At 44.7% G+C, this 20,409-nt stretch overlaps 1 protein-coding gene across 2 annotated transcripts in view; it reads right to left on the bottom strand.

Annotated features, from left to right (window-relative positions):
* Positions 1-20,409, bottom strand: part of tnksa (tankyrase, TRF1-interacting ankyrin-related ADP-ribose polymerase a) — a 429,478-nt gene that overhangs the window by 215,027 nt on the left and 194,042 nt on the right. For both annotated transcript variants that reach the window (XM_060935943.1, XM_060935942.1), the window contains exon 4: positions 5,452-5,488. In XM_060935943.1, coding sequence (XP_060791926.1) covers positions 5,452-5,488 — 37 coding nt within the window. The remainder of the gene's footprint in view (positions 1-5,451; positions 5,489-20,409) is intronic.

Genomic DNA, 20,409 nt, shown 5'->3' on the forward strand with positions numbered 1-20,409 from the left:
TGGCCGGAAAAAAAAAAAAATGTCCGAGAAAATGAAATCTCACCGGTCAAATTGTCCGATTGAAATTGACTAATAATCCCGTCTCTCTAACACTCTCTTCAAGAATATGCCGAACCAGCAATCAGAATGGTTGTTTCCCATTTCACAAGCGTTGAGTCTGCAGACACCACTCCTCTTATCGATGCCGTGGCCCTGCGACGAGATGCCCTCGCTGTGATGACAGCGCTCCGTGGCTATGGAGGACTGTAATTCGCCACAGCCTGTGAAGTCCTCATACGGGATTTCAACGAAATATTTCCAGAGTGGGCCAAGCTCACCTGTGTGATCCCTGTCTCGAGTGTTCCTGCAGAGAGGGGGTTTTCACTGCAGAATCGGATCAAGACGAAGCAGCGAAGTCGCCTCTCAGAGAACAAGGTTACGCGACTTGTGCGCATCGCCACTTGTGGAGGGACACTGCAAAGTTTCGATTTCATGTCGGCAGCTGCCAACTTCAACACTGCCAAACAGCGTAAAAAGTAGGAGTTCAGTTATACGAGGCAGTGTTATGAATAACTTGATAGTTAGCCTACTATTTGACACTTTAACCTGCACCATTCAGGTGCACGTCAAGACACAGTGTTATTATTCGGCTGTTATTTAGTCTTATTTGTTTGATGTGCGGAAGGGGGATTAGTTTATTAAACCACAAGGAAGAACCTGTATTTTTTTCTGATTTGTTTGATATGGGGATGGATGATTGCTGGTTCATCATTAATGATACATTTCTTAAAAATAACTCGGGCACCTCGTGAGAATAACGCATGGGGTCGTTTGCGCAACGAGTGTTCATGGAATTATTTGAAAGTAAGGCCAATAAACATGTTGCATTATTTTTATACGCTCTAATTGTCATTCTTTAAGCTACTAGTCTACTTCCAATTTTTCTGCACTAGGCTAATTAGGAACGATGGAATATTTGACCAGCATGTTATCAAAATGTCCGGAAGGTGAAACCTCTGCCGGTCACTTTGACCGGCAGAATTTTTTTCTAGCGGAAACGCTGTTCTGTACGGATTGTGCGTGTGTGTGGGGGGGGCACCTTTGCGAGGTTACAAGCTCGCATGTTCTCTGCAGCTTTGCACTGGCCGCCACAGAGGAGCTCTCCGGGACTGCAGGGGGCGCTATTAAAATTCATGAGGATTACAAGAAGAAGACTGCCTGCTACAAAGTGCTAGAAGGACAGAAAATGATGCAACATGAAGAAGAAGAACTACATAAAGAAAAAGACTCAGGTGGGACAGGAGATCAGTACAGATATGAAGGGTTGAGCACGGCGAGTTCAGCGTGCTAATGAAACCTGGATCTGATGCTTGGAATGAATCAGTCAGTTTGGGAACATTTGACGTGACCTTGTACCGGTAAGTAAGCTTGGTTGCATTGCGTATTCGACTGGTTGATGCTCATTTGCGCTGCGATCAGATCAGTGTTTGTGGAAGCCGGCTGTCTCTATGCGGAGGAGATCAGAGCTTTGAGACCACCATGAGAGCTTGGGGAACCTCATGGGCTCATCGGGCACGGTGTCGCCTCAGTGTGCTAAAGTGAGTCTTTTATCCAATTGCTCACAATCCTTAACGCCCTGTTCCTCGGACTAGCCTTGTAGCGCTGAGCCATTTTGATTTACCACACCAGGTCCATCTACGGCCTATCTATTTTTTCATTAAATCTATTTTTTTTTTCTTTCGTTTCCAGTTGAGAGTATGTTGTGCGCATTCTGGCTGCCACTTCTCACCAGAGCTTTTTTTTATTTTAATTTTCTTTCTTTTTCTATTTTCATTTTTTTTTTTTCTGTTTGTGTAGTTTGATGTTTGAGTGCTCTTGTCCGCCAGTTGTGGTGTAGCCCCGGACCTAGTTTTGGGCGTCGGTTCCCTCCAGGCCTTGGTTCACTGTGGGTGAGGCCTGTGCTCTCAGCTGTGGACTGCAGTGAGCCTGTTGCTCATTTTACATCGTGGTTGTCCAGCGTTCTGTGCTTTAGTGCTTGGCGTGATGTTCCGAGCGATGTTGCTCGGTGGCGTCGCAGCAGCTGTGCAGGCGGTTTGGGACACACCAGCGCTCTGCGTGGCGGAGCTTCTCTGCTCGCTTTGTGGATCCATGGCGTGGTGTTCGAGCGATGTTGCTGACAGCGTCACGGCGGCGTTGCTGGAGATGTGGGACTTGTTTTCGTGCGCCTTTTGGTGGGACTGTGGCTGATACACCACGGGAATTACATCCTGACCCCTACTCGGTGGACTTTTTACTTATTTTTTATTATTTTAATTTTTTTTATTTATTTTTTTTTGTCCTTGGGTTTCTTGAAAGGCGCTATATAAATTTAACTTATTATTATTTTATTATTATTATTTTATGGCCGGCGAAGAAACCATATTCGAGATTAGATTGATCTCCCAAACTAAAGATCGAGACAGCATTCTTATGCTCCTCTCCACGAAAAAGCCCCACTCCTCTGGGGTGGTGGTGTAGTACCCGAGACCAGTCTCAAGACCTCTTTTTGAAGGCCTCCGTCTCATAATCGACCGCATTTTTACTCGGTCTGGTCTCTGGCTCAAACACTTGGGGATTTTATTTCAAGACCACAACTGTGGGGATTCCACTAAACTGCCCGTGCATGGCTGGATTTATTTGTTCGCATCGTTACTGTGCCTGGATGCAAAATTTCCAGCTTCAAAAGCGACTAATCAAATCAAATCAAAGTCCTTCCCATGCCATGTGGCCCACAGGGCGGCGCCAATCTCTGTTTCTGTATCCCTCGGCCTCTCGCCTATTACATAGCTAGGGTTACAGTGGGGCGCTAGTCCTCTGGTAACTGCAAGAGTTTGCATCTGTATTGCAGCGTGCCTTGCCAGACGGCAGAAGGTACCATTTTTATGATGGTCTTTGGTATGACCCGACCGCGAGTAGAACTCATGATCTCCTGATCGAGAGGCGGACACGCTAACCAGTAAGCCAACTCGGGGTCCAAACGCGACCGATAACGGAACTCACTTCGAATTTGAAATTTTCGTTCTTGTTAACGGCCGTCACCCTCCTCGCCCCCCTTCACACCCACTGGTCTGGTTCTGATCTCGACTCAGTCTCACCCTGGTCTCAACCCCCCTCTGGTCTTCGTCAAGATCTGATCCTGCAAAACCCAGTTTCAGTCTCGCACTGAGATTTCACGTGCACGTTTTTCATGCTCGCTTACCTTGGGGCTTTAAAAGTCTCACTGAAAATATCACTCGAGTCTTCTAGCTATGGCATCTAGCCAATTTTCCTCTGTAAACAACAGCTAGCTGTTTTCGGCCACGAGATTATACTTCGACCGAGTTCTGAACGTTCCTGTTGGGACGAAAAGGCCCCGTTGTAGCCTGAGTGAACTCATTAGTGCATGAGAAGCCATAATGCACGAGGTAGACTCGCAAAGCTCCGGGACTGCTCCTTGAGCAGCAAGGTCGCGTGCACGCAGCACGAGCGAGAAGTAACCGGTGAGTCAGGATGCTGTGTGACAAGCGTTTTTGCGACAAGGTGCACGCTCGTGATTCTACTATGGACCAGAAAGCAAACATCAAATTCGGTGTCAAACTCCGGGAATCAGCAGCAGAGCAGAGCCCCTGGAAACGGCACTGACGCAAAGAGCCGGGTGAGGCGTTTTTAAACGGCGTTCGTGCACCAAGAAGGGCAGAACATCGTCCTCCAGCGACATCCATCCCCTCTTGAAGCACGAATACCGCTCAAAAAACCTCTCACCCGGCTCTTTGCTTCGTTGCTCGAGGCTTACTTGCCGATCGCAAACGTGCACGTTAAAAACGGTCACAAAAACGCATGCAACAGGGTCCTGATGTTGGACGGCGCAACATCACACGGCGTACTGACTCCCGAGAGCTCGCTCCTGCTGCAGACGAAAGGATTTAATATGCTCAGACCACAGCACTGCTTCATTCTGATTGGTCAGAAGGTGTTTCACGGAATTTCAGTCAAAGCAGCTGGAAATCCCAAGTTTTCTATCGGGAGACTTTTCACGTTTATGGAAGGCGTCTCCAGTGCTGGTGCTTTAACAGTCAGAGGTACAGCTGGCAGTTTCAGCTTTAAGACATGGACAAAGGGTCCAGGACAGAGGACTTTACACTGCGCGTTTTCTCTCTGGAGCATGATAAGCTGCGTGTTGTCTCTCGTCACCTCCGAGACACAGAGGGGGGAGAGAAAAAAAAAAAAAAAAAAACTGGCGAGGGAGCGGTTGGTTATAGCTGCTATGAGTCATAACAGGAACAAAATCCAAAAAAATCTACAATGTAGAAAATATAAAAGAGAGAAATAAAACACTTCTAGCAAAAGAATCAACTTCTGCGTGGTAATAGTAACTCGCTTCATTATCCCCGCGTGTTTTAATCCTGAAATAGGTTTCCGCCTTTGATTTGACCACAATTTTATTTTTAAAAACGGACAAATCAATACTGGTTTGTGGGGGTTCACTTACTTCTGGGAATCTCTCGCGCTTTGCTTTCAGTTACGCAGCTCTGTTTCTTCCTCCACCTACTCAGATTTGCCAAACTAGCAAGAAAGAAAGGGGAAAGAAAAAAAAAAACCCTATCAACTTTATTCATCCTAAGCTGCTCTCTGATGACAGCCACGGAAAGCTGGCTTTAGTGAAAACAGCAGATTCTTCATTTCGATACGTGCTTCATCCCTGGCGCCGCCAAACACGAAAAGGCCTTCATCAGGCTGTGTGATACTTTCAGGATGAATCTTGACTTCCTAGCGTGAGAGTCCGAGCACGCGTCTGGAGGCTGCCTATTAAACGGCTCTCCGAGCTGAATGCTGAAGCGAGCACAAAAGGAACACGGATTCGTTCGCGCTCTGGTCTAATGATGGTGTCGGACTGAATTGCAAGTCCTTTGTAGTTTCTCCTTCGTGTGCCCAATTTGTTACAAAACCACGTGAACCTGGATGGATGTGTGCTCGCACTGGCGCTCGAGGCTACGCTGAAGGCTGGGTTTTAAAAAGCAGCCAAAATGCTGCGGAGACCGGCGGTGAAAAAATGCGTTCGGGTTTGTAAACGCTTGGAGGACATGACCGTCTCTCCCAGGACGAATAGCACTGTAGTGAGGACAACAGGTAGGAACAGGAAGCGGGGGGGGAGGAGTGTGTGCTGTCTGCTTTTATGATGGAAAAGTCTTCAGTAAAAACACACACACAGCTGCGAGTTAGCGCTGTGCTACATCAAACCCTGCTGTTTTTATGAGGCTCTGTGTTCCCCAAGCCAAATGTTTATCAACACTAGAACGTCACCGATCGCAGAGTGCATTCGCTCAAGACGACGTTCTGGCCTGCCGCCCCCTCCGTAGTACCTGAGAGACGCATGCATGTACATGCACACACACAGAGAGAGAGAAAGGAAAAGAAAGGCACACAAATAAACAGAAGAAAGGTACGTGGACTCACCTCGCCGCTTCCAGCAGTTCGTCCTTCTTGTATTCGCCTAAGTGATTACAGAAAATCATGGTGTCAGAGGCAGACAGGATGAAGGATGCACAGCAGCAGCAGGAAGCCAGAGTCACAGAGCAACACTGGACCAGCGGCAGTCCAACATTCAGCGTAAAAATCCACACGCACACATTCACGCACATACATAAGGAGCCGTCGCGCTCGCTGATCTCTCTCTCTCTCTCTCTCTCGAAGCTGTGACGCTGAACACAGCACACTCACATCCTCATCATCTTGGAAACCAACCTGACGTGCATCGTTTGCATACTGAGCTAAACAGTTTGACATGCACACACACGCGCACGCACGCACACACTTCCCCTTCTGCTAGCTCACCTAACCTCGTCTGTTTTCCCGTTGGCATGGGAGGGGTTTTGCATTCTCTATGATAACACGAGATAACACAGAGGCGAAGAAAGGGGGGGGGATAATAAGAACAGCCCCTTTTCTCCTCCCTCTGCTCACACTGTCTGTCCTCTCAGCCAATGGGAGCAGGTCCTGCGATTTTCCCCCCAGCCCACCACCATCCTCCCACATGTGCTCTATCCACCACGGGAGGAGGAAGGGAAGAGAGAGGTGTGTGTGAGAGAGCGAGAGAGAGGATGAGGATGGGGGCAGCACTTCAAAAGCCATGATGAAGAGGTAGAACTGACAAAATGGCTCGAGGGAGAAGAGGACTACAGACAGGAACACTACAGGGAATTACAGTGAAAATGCAAATAGCGCACAAACAGTAATAAGGCAAAGTGGTGTGTGTGTGTGTGTGTGAGAGAGAAAGCCCTGATGTGCGACACACGCACTCCGATGTGCCATAAACGTGCAGATGTCCAGCCACCCAGATGTGCACGATTAAAGTGAACAGATATCACCATTTCCGGCTTCCTCACTGAAATCGCACAGCAAGCAAAAGATCAGTGCGCTCCATATTTATGGATTATTATTTTGCGATTCATGGCTTAAAAAGAACGCCTGGTACGACAGCAGTATTTAACAAATTTGGCTTTGCTAATATACAATCACACGACAGCGACCGACCAGAGGGGGTGAGGATCATCGCACGCTTCCTCCGAGGCGTGTGACGCCAGCCGGCCGCATCTTTTTGAACTGCTGCTTACGCAACATTCGGGGGTGATGTAACACACTCGGAGGGAAAGCGCTATCCGCCCACTTCTGCATGCATGAGCTCACGGACACCCGTGACCTGCTCGCGTCATTGTAATCGACAGGGAAGACGGAGTGTATGCCGCCGCCACCCCTCCCTCCCTCAGTGTACAGGCCAATTTTGCTCTCTTGGGCTCCCGACTACAGATGGCTGTGGCATCATCGGGATTTGACCTAGCGATCTCCGCGTGATACGGCGAACGCTTCTCTGTTGCCATTTTTTATTTTTAAATGTAATTACATTTTTGATTTAAGGATATCACATTAGAAAGCCGACAGTGCGATTCCTCTCAGTCGGCACAAACAAAAATTAATCATTTAAATATTAAATGACATCATAAAATTAATCCTATAAGGTGTAATATGATAAATAAATCCTAAATTAATCATGTGACATAATCCTACAAAGTGTGATTAAAATAATTCGTAAAATTCATTTCATACATTTAATAATTGCTATGCTACACATAAAAAAAAAATTTTTTTTTAAAAATCATACGTTTGTGGTGTGTACACATTCCTGTACATTTTTTTTTTTAAATTTCAGACAAACAGGAGTTATAAATAAAGATTGATGAAAATAAGGTTTATTTGAATATAAAAATATTATTCAAATCAAACGGGATCATTTGTATGGAGTCACAGGAGTGCCATAAAGAATAAATCTGCTAAAAAATTAGAACATTTTCCTCTTTACTGCTTTTGGTTGTTTTCTATTCTTTTGTTTTTTTTCATTTCCCGATTGGTTTTTCTTTTTGTCAAGTGTCCAAGCTGTCAATCAGCTGGCTGTGGGCGGGCCTTCCTGTGTGCAGGAATTCATTACTCGGCCTCGGCAGGAGAGCCCGCCCACAGCCAGCTGACTGACGGCTTGGACACTCGACAAAAAGAAAAACCAAATCAGGAAATGGAAAAAAAAAAAAAAAGCAGTAAAGGAAAGAATTGTTTTTCCTTATTCTTTAGCAGACTTATTCTTTATGGCACTCCTCTGACTCCACAGATTTGTTTTATTTCACACACATTAATGAAATCATTAATTTATCACATAATAATCATGTTATTCTGCACACCCCATCGGTGACGACGACGCCCCTCGAGGGAACTTGTAAAGGTTCTGGTTAGAACAGAAAGAGCGCCACACACAAGCGCTTCCTGAATTTCCTAACAAACCCTTAAAGAAGCCCTTTTCCCTGCGTGTGCGCAAATAGATGATTAGTGCATTACAAATTACGGGAAAATAAAATGAATTACTCAAAAGAGGGATGGGTGGAAAGAAAAAAAAAAATGACGAGCAGATGGTGAGGCAGAAAGCATGAAGGCTTCAGAGACTGTTAATGAGCAGCTTGCCAAGTTTAGCGATCTCTTCATAATAGATGCAGCGCAGCCGTTAGTGAGACGGAGATGTTCTCTCTGCACGGAGACAAACATGTTTGCTCTGGCTTTTAATTGCACAGATCAGCAGTCAATGATGAAACCGCCGTGTGACTAAATGCAAGTGCAGGTTTGACGCCAGTGATGTTAGCCCTGGACGAAACGCTGACCAGTTAGAAACCTAATTCTCTTTTTTTCAGGGGGAAAAAAAAAAAAAAAGCAATCCGTTCCCTGTTCCCTTCAAGCGAATCCATCGGGTAGGGGGCGTGGCTTAAAGGCAGAAGGCAGAGCTGTCTCAGTCATGTCCAATCAATCAGTGACCACCACCCTTTCCACGTGACCACCACCCTTTCCACATGACCGATGAGTGCGCGCTTCCCCACACACCGACTTTATTGAGCTGGCTGTCCAGGTAATATTAATGGCCGCAAACGCGTAATATGAAGAACAAGAAATACGTTCTGTGAGCCACAGACAACTTATAATGAACGTAAAAATGTTTATGACGAAAAGGAAGCGCGGTCGGCTGGAACGATTGGCCACAGAGCCGAGCACATGAACAGAGGAGCTTTCACGCTGGAGACGGTATTAATCAGCATGCACGTATTATTGTCACCGTTACCATGACAACTTGGAGCATTTGAGGCCAGTCAGCTTTGGAATAGCACTGTAACCCATTTAAATTACTATTAAAAACATAACATGCTGTCGAGATCTGATCGTTCTATTCTCTTGTCGGGAACTAACAGGCCAGATATTAATAGGGTTTTAAATCACCAGGAATTGTCGCAGCAAATTGTGTTTCTTTTCAAGTCAAACAAGATCGACTGTGAGCTCCTGCTCACTTACGTTCCCCCCCCCCGCTCTCGCCAACATCACAACGCAAGCAATCGAAGGAACAGGACACTTATTATGAATGCTGACTTCAACAAATAATTAACCCTGAAACAAGTAAGTAAAGAGCAGCGTCATCCCCAGGGATTTCAAACAGCATCCTGGGAAACCGCCATTTTGAAATGGCGTCAAAATCCATGCTACACGTTTCGTAAATGCATTCAGTCGGTAAACAGGAAGTCGATGTGCGACAGACCTGAAAACGGTATACACGGTACAGAACCCCAAGCTGAAGCTCGGTACCAAATATCAAACAGTTGTGATTTGCAGTTGCCGAGAAAAGTGTGACGAAAATTTTTTAATCCACGCTACATGGTTCGTAAACACATTCAGTCGGTAAACAGGCCTCAGCGTTAACATCTGACACCTTTCACCCTGCAGGGCAAAAATTTTTGCCCCCCTCGGATTTCTTTTTGCGCTAAAATTTTGCGGTATTTCGACAAGTTTTCAATTCAAGTACACGGTTCAAGGCAATACGGATACGTTTTCTAGGGGTATAACGGAGTTATTTGAACAAAAGTATGTTTTTTTTCTCATCTCATCTCATTATCTGTAGCCGCTTTATCCTGTTCTACAGGGTCGCAGGCAAGCTGGAGCCTATCCCAGCTGACTACGGGCGAAAGGCGGGGTACACCCTGGACAAGTCGCCAGGTCATCACAGGGCTGACACATAGACACAGACAACCATTCACACTCACATTCACACCTACGGTCAATTTAGAGTCACCAGTTAACCTAACCTGCATGTCTTTGGACTGTGGGGGAAACTGGAGCACCCGGAGGAAACCCACACGGACACGGGGAGAACATGCAAACTCCACACAGAAAGGCCCTCGCCGGCCCCGGGGCTCGAACCCGGACCTTCTTGCTGTGAGGCAACAGCGCTAACCACTACACCACCGTGCCGCCGTTTTTTTTTTTTTAAACATTTATTTTTGTGACAGAACAACAAGACAAGCACCATGGAGTTGTAGATGAAGAAAACGCAGTATACATGCGAGACGTGTCGCTCTGACATCATCCGCGCCTCTTTACTGCAAAAAGAGAGGGAGACGATAGTGATGTTTAACAGCAAGCCAGAAATGCGTTTCCTGAAATTGTGCTGTTTGGTGTTAGAATCAGGAGAAGTCTTCATAAACACCGTGGTTTTTACAACGCCGCAGACCTTTCCAAGCCTTGAGAAGACGGTTCTGGTTACAGGCCGTCGTTTAGTCCGAGGAGCTCCGTCCATTTCCTCTCAGCGAGCTCCCCAAGCGTCATCTCAGTCAAGTTGAGAATTTAATCGCCGTCGCTGGATAGTTCACCAAAATGCCAAATGTATATATGAGGATGGCGCCGGGCCTCGACGTTAACTTCTGACACAATGGCCTCAAAGTTTTTGCCCCCCTTGAACTTCCTTTTGCCCTAAAATTTTGCGGTATTTCGACAAGTTTTTAAGTACACGGTTCAAGGCAATACTGATATGTTTTCTAGGGGTGTAACGGAGTTATATAGACAAAAGTACTTGTTTTTTTAAAGACAGCAATTATTTCTGCAACAGAACAACAAGACAAGCCCTGAAAACATGAAACATAAATCAGTAATATATATGTAAGACTTGCGTACGGTACCAGTACATAATACGTCTTTTTATATCGGCGTTTAGGACACAAAACACTTTGTTTTGCCGATAACGACGAGCAATACCGCAAAGATGAATTATAAAACTAAAAACGTTATAAAACAGGGGTCTGTACTGCAGCACTGTCTTATTCAGTTTGCCATTGCATTTAGGAGGAAATTAAACAACCTGTCGTCCTCATCTTCACATGCATGATGGGCTAAAGTCCATGATAAATGGGGTAAGATAGATTTATCTATGGGATAATTCACTATGTAAATGATGTATATTTGCTGTCGAGGGTGTGGTTCACTATTTGAGACACAAAAGCACGTCTTTTCATTCACTGAATGTACTTACCACTAGCTTTTATTATTCCAGGGGTGATTATAGTTACGGTATGACTATAGTTACAACTGGAATGCACGGATTCTGTTTGCGTTTGTAATTATTGCACCATCCACTATTAGATACAATTAAAAATCAAATCTTACAACATTGTTTAAAAGTCTAGAGCAAGATTTTTTGTTATTTTACCAATAATAACACTTCAGATAGTGTTTTAACAATAATAAAGCATCACTGTGTAAATGATAGAGTGCAGATAGCTGTGTATCTACCGTAGATGTCCTTGGGGTTGCTGAGACACGGAAGGGTGGGAACACTATCCAGCCCACAGTTCAGGTTGGAGTCCTTTGAGAGTAAATGCTTTGGCTTTCGCAACATTCTGTTCCCAAAAGCTGATGTCAGGGGACAAGTCTTTACACAAAGAAGGTTTTACTGCTTTTGTAGTTTTTTGTCTTAAATTAACTGTTCTTCCGTGTCGGGACTCTTCAGGGAAAAAGAAAGTATATTCCAACATGTAGCTAGTGCTAACGCTAGGCCACAAATCTGTACCGTCACTCCGGTCGTTCTGAGGAATTTTTGTACGGATCAGAACCGCTAAGAAACTCTAATTTCCGTGTACATCTATCCTTCGCTTCTTTCTGACTAAGATTATCCAAGTAATCCGGTAGTAGAGCTTTTTTTTAGCTGTAGTTTTCTTCGAACAGAAACAGACGCTGGACATCTTCACTTGGCTTCAGATCATTCGTAGTGATGAAAAGCATAAATATGTGCATGCGCGCCTGAAACGAGCCAATCAGAATGGCCGTTACAAATTGGGAAGAAAAAAAAAACCAAACAAAATGGCGATCACAGGGGAGGCGAGGATGCTGGGTAATATGTCTTGGGGTTGTTGTTTTTTTGGAACATACTCAAAAATCATTTTTGTGCTTAAAGAAGCCGATCATAGGGGTGCCTGAACGGGCCTAACTCGCTAAAATATTTCCGCCCGAATGTCTTGGTCGGGCAAATCGGGCAATGCCTGGTGTTGAGGCTTGGGTAAACAGGAAGTCGATGTGCGACAGACCTGAAAATAGTATACACCGTATAGAACCCCAAGCTGAAGTTTGGTACCAAGTGGCTATGATTTGTGGTTACTGAGAAAAAAAAAAAAAAGGATGTTTCGGACAGAGGTAAACCAGTATTTAACCAGAGCAGGGATATAAATAACAACAAACGACACCATAAAATGAAATAAAAAGGGGGAAAAAAAAAAGGTCAGTTTTTCTAAAACCTGTGGTTGCCACCGATATACAACATGCACGAGTCACTGAATATGGAGCAGACCATGTTTATGGTGGCAGGTCGTTCTGGCCTTTTCCTCCGGCTACCGTCAAGCATATTTCAGACCTGAGGGAAACGCCGAGCGATCATCACCGCTTCCCAACGACCCATCACTGATCAGCACCGCGTCGCACCTTCTCACGTCTTTCTTCTTTGATTTAAACTCTCAAGGTACTCGAAATAAAAAACAGCAAGTAAGCATTTCCTTCATGACTACGCACCATCACTACTTTTTTTGGTCTGCATTCTTGATAGAAACTACAGGTTTTTGGAGTGTGTGTCCCCCCCCCAAATCATAACATTTAGCTTGTGGTGCCATGACCAAAGGATGACCTTCTAGAAGAAATAAATTATTTAAGAAATTAGTCGATTATTTTCCTCTTTTATTTTGTTATATTTTTATTCAAGGAAATCTTCCTTGTTCATGTCCCCAATTTGTAGTGCCAAGGATCATGAGAATAAATTAATCGGAGCATATAATTGGTGTTCTTTACTTATTAATTTATTGCTTTTGAAAACGTAATAGGCTAAAAAGATGCACCTCAGAAGAGCATATTGTGTGAAATTACGTCACTATTAAAATCACATCTTTATAATCACCCAGTCAAAAAAAGCCATTGATTCAAAAAAAAAGGCTGAAAACGGCAGAATCGAAAGCATTTAACTCTCCCTGTAGCGTCTCGCTTTAACCCAGACGACTCCTGCTCGTGTCTTTGGAGCCGAGTGTGGAGCTAGAAGCTTCCTGCTCTTGGGACGAGAACACAAAGTTCGGGAAGAGCACAGCCATCTCCATAACCTAGCCGCACAAATCACACAACTCTGAGATGAGATGCGACGCGGTTAACGACTGGCCATCAAAATTATTTCCGACTTCCAGACGGTTTGATTTATTCATACGCGTTTATCATTTTTATTTTTGTGCCACTGCATTGTAAAGGCCAATGCGCACTGCAATAATGATTAACAAATGATGTAGTGTGTGGTGCGAGGCATCAAGCCTGTAATTATGCAAATAAGTATAAAACCAGTGTATATCGAGCATCTGGTAGTAAACTCTCTGTAGGATGTGTTCAGACAGACACGGACGACCAAGCTGGGGAAAAAAAGAAATAGTGCAGCTCGGCAGTGCTCGGCGGGTTTTTATTCGTTTATCTTGTGCAGGTGGTGACTGAGAGCCTCTCGTTTGTGGTGTCTTCTGCTTGTCTATTTATGGTCTCAAGACCGATTTTCCCATCGAGGAGGAGTAGATATTTTTGGTACTCGTCAATTCGGATTCTGAAATGTGGAAGCGACTATCAAATCAGGAACATTTTATTTACCCGTGTTTGTTTCCTCAGTGGCCATGATAAGTGCTCATATGCATGTTCAGGCATTTACACTACTAGACTGCCTCTTTAGAAGCTGAGCTAGGTGATTTGAACTCAAGTTCACTCGCGAGCCAAAATAGTCACCCTGGATGGAGCAGGGCTGAAGCAGTTTAAAGCAGATACGCAGAACCATGGCCTCACTTCCGTTTATAAATGCCTTGAGACCTCAAGAATGGCACAGGAATAGTTTTAAGTGTTAACAATAAATCTAATATAGTAATTTTTATGATTAAAGTGATTCATACAGGTTGCGGTCTGAGTGAATGACCTTGACGTCCGTAACGTCACAGCAGGAAGTCTATCGGTCTCATCGCCATTTCCGCTATACTAAAACACAGAGCTGACTGCAACTCCGATCCTCCATTTTGAGCTAATTTATCGCCGTGCCACGTAGATGTGTTGCTGGCCGGTGCAGCAACACGACAGAAGGTGGATTTACGTTGCATTCATGGCCCAAGAATGTTCAAACTGCAACGATTTGGACGCATTTTGCGAGAAGTTCACGGGCACATTGGGCGCCTACGAAGTGGTCTCTCCTCTGCTCTGCACATTTTACTGAAGACTCGTACAAAACCTCTGATCTGTTGAGCAGCGTTGGCTATAAGCCCGTATTGAAAGAGGCTGCAGTACCAACAATTAAAGGAAAAGAAAACTACAAGAAAAGGAAAGCAAGTTCAGTTGCACCAGTTCTCCTGGAGTGTGAGCCGAGGGTTGTTGCTAAAACCCGAGACGGAACAGGATGGGACGTCATATCGCTCGGGCAGTGACCTCCCCGCGGTTGTTGCTAAAACCAGTGACGTCCCGTCCCGGGTTTTAGTAATTGCCTGAGCCGAGCAGTAATGGCGGAGTACTCAGTAATGGAGAAAATGGAGAATGAGTGGAGCAGCCGTCTGATTTCTCCGCTGGATATGCTCGCCTCAGCAGCAATATCTCACCCTTACATGGAAGAAGCGAATGAACGGAGAACTGAACAACTGAAAGTCAGATTGTTTCAAAACAAATCGGCCACAAGATCGGCCTTCAAGAAGCCAGAACACAGACGGGTAAGCTCCGACTCTCATTTGGATACAAAACAACAAACACTCGTTGTTTACCTGCATTTAGATTAATACATGTAACTTGTATTGTGTGTTTAAGTTCCCGGTATAAGATTATTTAATTTGCTTCAGAATGTGATTGTCTCAGTTCATCTGATTATTTAATTAGCCTTTTACGTTTTATCAGTGAAAACGCATGCATGTACATGTATGTTGCACAAGTTAGAACACCTATCCTGTTTTAATGAGAGTCAACCCACAATCAGTGAAGTCAAATCAGTAACGGGATTTCTTACTTTCACCATAAATTATTTATTTATATGACTTTGGTCTGTAGCTGTCAAAGGCCTCGGCCTTAAAACCGGTTCCCGCTGTGACGTCACACACTCAGGGCTGGCTGCCTCAGCGGGGCAGCTCGAACGCCAACTTTGTGGTCGATTTCAACTCTCGAAAATATTTTTTTTATTCCTGTTTATGCAGCGTACAAGTGTCAATTATGGAGATACTATCCACTCAGAAATGTGTTTAAAAATAAAGGTTCTGTGTATCTCCTTTAATTCCACCTCGGAAAAGTGCCTCTGTAAAGTACAGTTTTGTCATGATTGCATCAGAATCGGTCATGGTTAAGAACCGCCAGCGGTTCAGGATCGCTTGTGTTTTCAGTCCCCTTGCGTTGCTTGTCGAGATTTCTCTCACCTAGGCAGCATTTATTACAGTGAACTCCGTGCTGAGAATTATGTTGACTGTTGGAAAGTGCTCGAGTTCCTCCTCTTGATATTTTCACCCAGCAGTTTGCAGTCTGCTTTGCTCATTCAAGGGTACATATGAAGAAAAACTGACTTTCAGCGCTTCTGCACAGGCATTTGGGTCTCTGGAGACCACAGACACAAACTCTGAAATAAGACCGACAGTTTCTTTCAGGCTGCCTGTTTCAGAAAACATGTGCTTCAACCAGCACACGTCACAAGGGAATCATTCGAGTTACTCCACCCCCTCATGGCCTGAGAACTGCCTTTGTGAAGGAATAATCACGAGGAAAGTGCTGCCTGGTTGGCCGACATAAGAGGGGGATGGGGCGAGCAATGGTTTATCTATGGACCCTTTTCAGTCACGTGACCTTCGTAAACACGACCGCCATTTTGGACACGTAGTGGACTTCGGCTCGAATCGGTTTGAATGCGAGGAAGGCGACAAACGAAAAACATAAAAGAAAAAGGAGCGAAATGCAGAAAACACCTTCACTATCCAGCGACGTAGGGCATTTACAGGGCGAGCAGAGGGAGAGGTATTTGCAAAAATTGAGGTTAGCAGGCTTAGAGAACGACGTTTACCTGCTTCCACCAGGATTGTTCACTGACGTACGGAAGTACACGAAGCCCTCGTCTTTACCTGACTTCGGCCCACATGATCTGTATACCTATGTCGTTAAAAACCCATCGCCATACACATACACGCCAACGTCCGAGGTTCCGGAGCGCGCTCCGGCTTGCTCCGGAGCAAGCCGGCGCGCGCTGCTTAATTTGAGGGGAACCTCGGCCGGAGCACTCCGGGAGCAAGCCGGCACGCGCTGCTTAATTTGAGGGACAGCAAGCCGGCACGCGCTCCAGAACCTCGGACGTTGGCTCCGGCAGCTATTTATACTGGATCCGGAGTAAATAGCTGCCGGATCATAATTACAGTAAACTAGTAAATACAGTAAAGGAAAAACTTGAGACTGAAAGGTTTTAACAGTCATCCAAATGACTGAACGTAAACATTGCTACAGTAACATACCAGCTACTTGTTGACATTAGCTAGTCAACAATAGCTACTACAGAAGAACAAAGAGGTTACAATGGGTTATTTTAGCCTATTTGGTTACACACTCGCCGCCACAGAATGTTAACAGCAATGTAATGCCTTTTCTGGCTAATTTTATTCGTCTTACCTCCAACAAAGTGGTCACTACACAAGCGTTGGTATGCCGAGGGCTGCCAATCTGTTAATGGCCGCTATCCATCTTCTCCGTCGGGATCTGATAAAATGATAACCCTTGCCTTGTTTGTTGATGGTTACTACATCCAGGTGCACAACAATATAGTGGCATGATGGAAGTCTTGCTGAAAGTAAAAACTTTCTTTGCTGCCGTTCCTCAATGTTGGCTGTGGTAAACTACTGGTAGTACACGTCCAAAATGGCGGCCGCGTTTGTCGTGACGTCACGTGAAAAGGGTCCATAGACCCTTTTCACGTGACGTCACGACAAAAGCGGCCGCCATTTTGGACATGAACTACCAGTAGTCTACCACAGCCAACAACGAGGAACGATGGCGAAGCATCGAAAGGAATATAGCCATCAAAGAAAGTGTTCATTTTCAGCAAGACTTCCATCATGCCATTATATTGTTGTGCACCTGGATGTAGTAACCATCAACACACAAGGCAAGATTTATCATTTTATCGGATCCCGACAGATGCTGACCGACGGAGAAGATGGATGGTCTCTAAAATATTGGCAAAATGATATTTATTGACATAGCAATCGTGTGTAACGGGAAGCATTTGCATATCCGAAGTGTTGTGTTTACATCAAAGATAAAATAAACCGATATGACAACGACTGCTGCTGCCAGGTTGGGGACACAAACTAGTAGAAAGGAAGTGTGCCAACAGTGCCAACAGACTTCCTTTGTGGTCGATTCTGCTTTAAGGTAAGATGCATTTAATTACTCGTCTGCTGTGGGTTTGGAATCGGTAGCCTGACCGATTCGTTCATGTTTGTGGTGCCATTTGTTTGTTGACGCGTGTTGAAATGGAAGATTGGTTGTTGACATGATTTCCAGTGATGCTTTGGTGCTGCTGTGGATCAGATGTGTTGAGTAGCCTGACTGTTTTTTTTTTTTCTTGCGTGTGGTATCATTGTTGACACGAGGTTGTTTTTTGAACATGCCAATGCGGACACGATTTCCCCTGATGAGTTATGACTTCAGACGCGATGCGTGTGTGGAGTCCGCATGATATGTGCGTAAGATAGGCTTCTCATGTGTTTGGAGATCCGCGCTCTGAGACAAGCGCAAGCACCCCCCCCAAGGGAAAAAAAGGGACCCCCCGAAAATATCGGCATAGTTCGAACACTGGGTTGGAGAAAGTAATGGCAAATAGTGAGTGCACAAACCATAGAAGGTAAACTGTACACAGTGCCAGGGCAGTGTGATGGTATGTCTCTACTTTTAGATTGTGTTAGCTTATCAATGAACACACTCGTCACTCGACGAGTTTCACGTCTTTACGACGGATACTTAAATGTGTGTTGGGTATTACTGTTGCAGTCTAAGCAGTCATTGTAGCAGCTAGATGAGCGAGAAGCGAAAGGGTCTGTGCCATAAAATGTCCAAAATGGCGGTCGCGTTTATGAAGGTCACGTGAGTCAATAGAGGACTTGCAACCACGTGGTCAAAATGTGCTGTGTCATGAGCGTCCGCCATGACGGTGGATATACAGAGCGACTGGAACGGCAGCCGCTGGAAGCGTGTCCGTAAACAATGCTGAATTTTCTCAGCATTACCACGGTCCAGCAAAGATTCGATACAAAGAGAAGACAGATATATGTGGTTTTGACCCATATTATTTAAAAAAAAGTCAGACTTTTCTGAAGATAAGATGCTTCTACCGACCATCGAGTACAAATACAGGACATTTCATCCAAAGCCTTTTCATACATCCGTTATTTTAGATTTCACGTATTTGTTTGTTCAAAAAAAAAAAAAACAGAGGAATTCTCAGTGGAATCTGACCGAAGCAGCTTCAACACGTCGGCCCGTGCCACTTGCTGACACTGGGAGGAGTTAACTCCCATGCATGTCTGTGTTTTCGGCTGGATCATATTAAATCTTCAGGCGTGGCGCAGCACTCTCACGGGAGCTTTGTTCGTGAATCCCAGGCCAAAGCGCGGTCCTACCGACCCGAGACCTTTCAAAGGGGGAGGCGCCTGTACCGGTAAAATTTGGCTTCGCTGTGAGCTCTCCTGGCCGAGTTATTAATTTTTAAAGCTGGCTAGATCATGTTAAATCTTTAAGCGTGGAGCAGCACTCTCACAGGGCTTCGTTCACAAACACCAGAATACCTGAAATATAATAAAATAATTGATAGTGCTTATGAAAAAGGCTTTGGACAAAATGGTCATTGGATGAAGTGTCCTGATCCCCTCATCTCCTCTCCGTACTAAGCCTCAGTGTTTCCTCACCCTCTTTCCGAATCACGGATGGAATTCTTAAAAAAAAAAAAAAAAGGGAACTTCCCACGGTCACGAGTACTGTTGTGGCCGCAACCATATACAGCACAAAGATATGGCATAGTAGGGGTGGGCGGTTTGCACGGTATGATACCATATGCGGTATTTTTTGACCAACGGTAGAGAGTTTGTGTCATAGCGTGTACAGCGATAGCTCATTGCCTCCTCTAGTTGGCAGTAATGCATAGTTTGAACGCCCGCCTGGCTGTTTCGAAGAAGAAGAACAACAACAACAACAATGGCGGTGAGTAGTGAAGAGACGGCAGCAGAGGAAGAGCTCGTGAAAAAAGTCGGCGCAACATCAGTAATCTGGACATGGTTTGGATTTAAAGTGACGGATATTAAACAAGAAAATGTTATCTGCAAGATATGCCGGGCGACAGTGATCGCAAGACACGGTAACACAAGTAATCTGTTCAACCACCTCAAGACTAACCACTATGGTTCACTTTATACTTGCCTTGAAGTGTGCTACTAATTGGCACTAAAGCTGTTTAAAAGCTTGGTTCTACATCTCAGTTGATTATTTTTGCACTTAGAAAAGTACTTTACAATTTTGTGTCTATGAGGAATTCGAGGAGTTTGAGGAACTTTACCTATTCTTAGCTTTTTTAAAATATAAATATCATTCTTTTTTATATGTCCTGTGTTTTCTGTTTTGCACAATAAATTTCAATATTGCTGAAAACATCCCGATTGAAAGCTTTTACTTTTTGCTATGGTAACCACTAAGAAACTGTTCTGTTGTAATTTATATACAAAACTACAATACCGTGATGTATACTGTATACCGTCAGTGGCTCAAATTATACCGTGATATACATTTTTGGCCATACCGCCCACCCCTATGGCATAGCTAAAAGAGCACTGAAAGCAGTGGAAAAACAGAGTTGCGCACGCGTGACTGTTTTGCATGGAATGTCGCTTGACCCCGCGTTTGGATATCCGCCAACATGGCCGACATCCGGGTTTCTATTTTGCTTTGACGTCACTTGCAAGTCAAGGAGTCTTCGTTTGCACCTGACGTCATAGCTAATCATGCATGAGGGTTTGAACCGGAAGTCGGCCATGTTGGAGGATATACACAAACTCCGGAGACGCATATTTACTATAGAAGATATGCTCGAGAGGTTGTTAAGCTCAAGAATTCCTTTAGTTTCTTCGCTATGCCGACTCTTTGTGCGATAATTGGACGCAGGCGCCACACTGTTCAAGACAAGGGGACTTACAGTTGTGCTTGAAAGCTTGTGAACCCTTTAGAATTTTCTATATTTCTGCATAAATATGACCTAAAACAACAGATTTTAGTTAAACAAATAAGACAAAAATATTATACTTGGTCATTTATTTATTGAGGAAAATGAGCCAATATTACATATCTGTGAGTGGCAAAAGTATGTGAACCTTTGCTTTCAGTATCTGGTGTGACCCCCTTGTGCAGCAAGAACTGCAACTAAATGTTTCTGGTAACTGTTGATCAGTCCTGCACACCGGCTTGGAGGAATTTTAGCCCATTCCTCCGTACAGAACAGCTTCAACTCTGGGATGTTGG

The sequence above is a fragment of the Neoarius graeffei genome, chromosome 12 (genome assembly GCF_027579695.1).
Source record: "Neoarius graeffei isolate fNeoGra1 chromosome 12, fNeoGra1.pri, whole genome shotgun sequence".
In the NCBI taxonomy this organism is placed as follows: domain Eukaryota; kingdom Metazoa; phylum Chordata; class Actinopteri; order Siluriformes; family Ariidae; genus Neoarius; species Neoarius graeffei.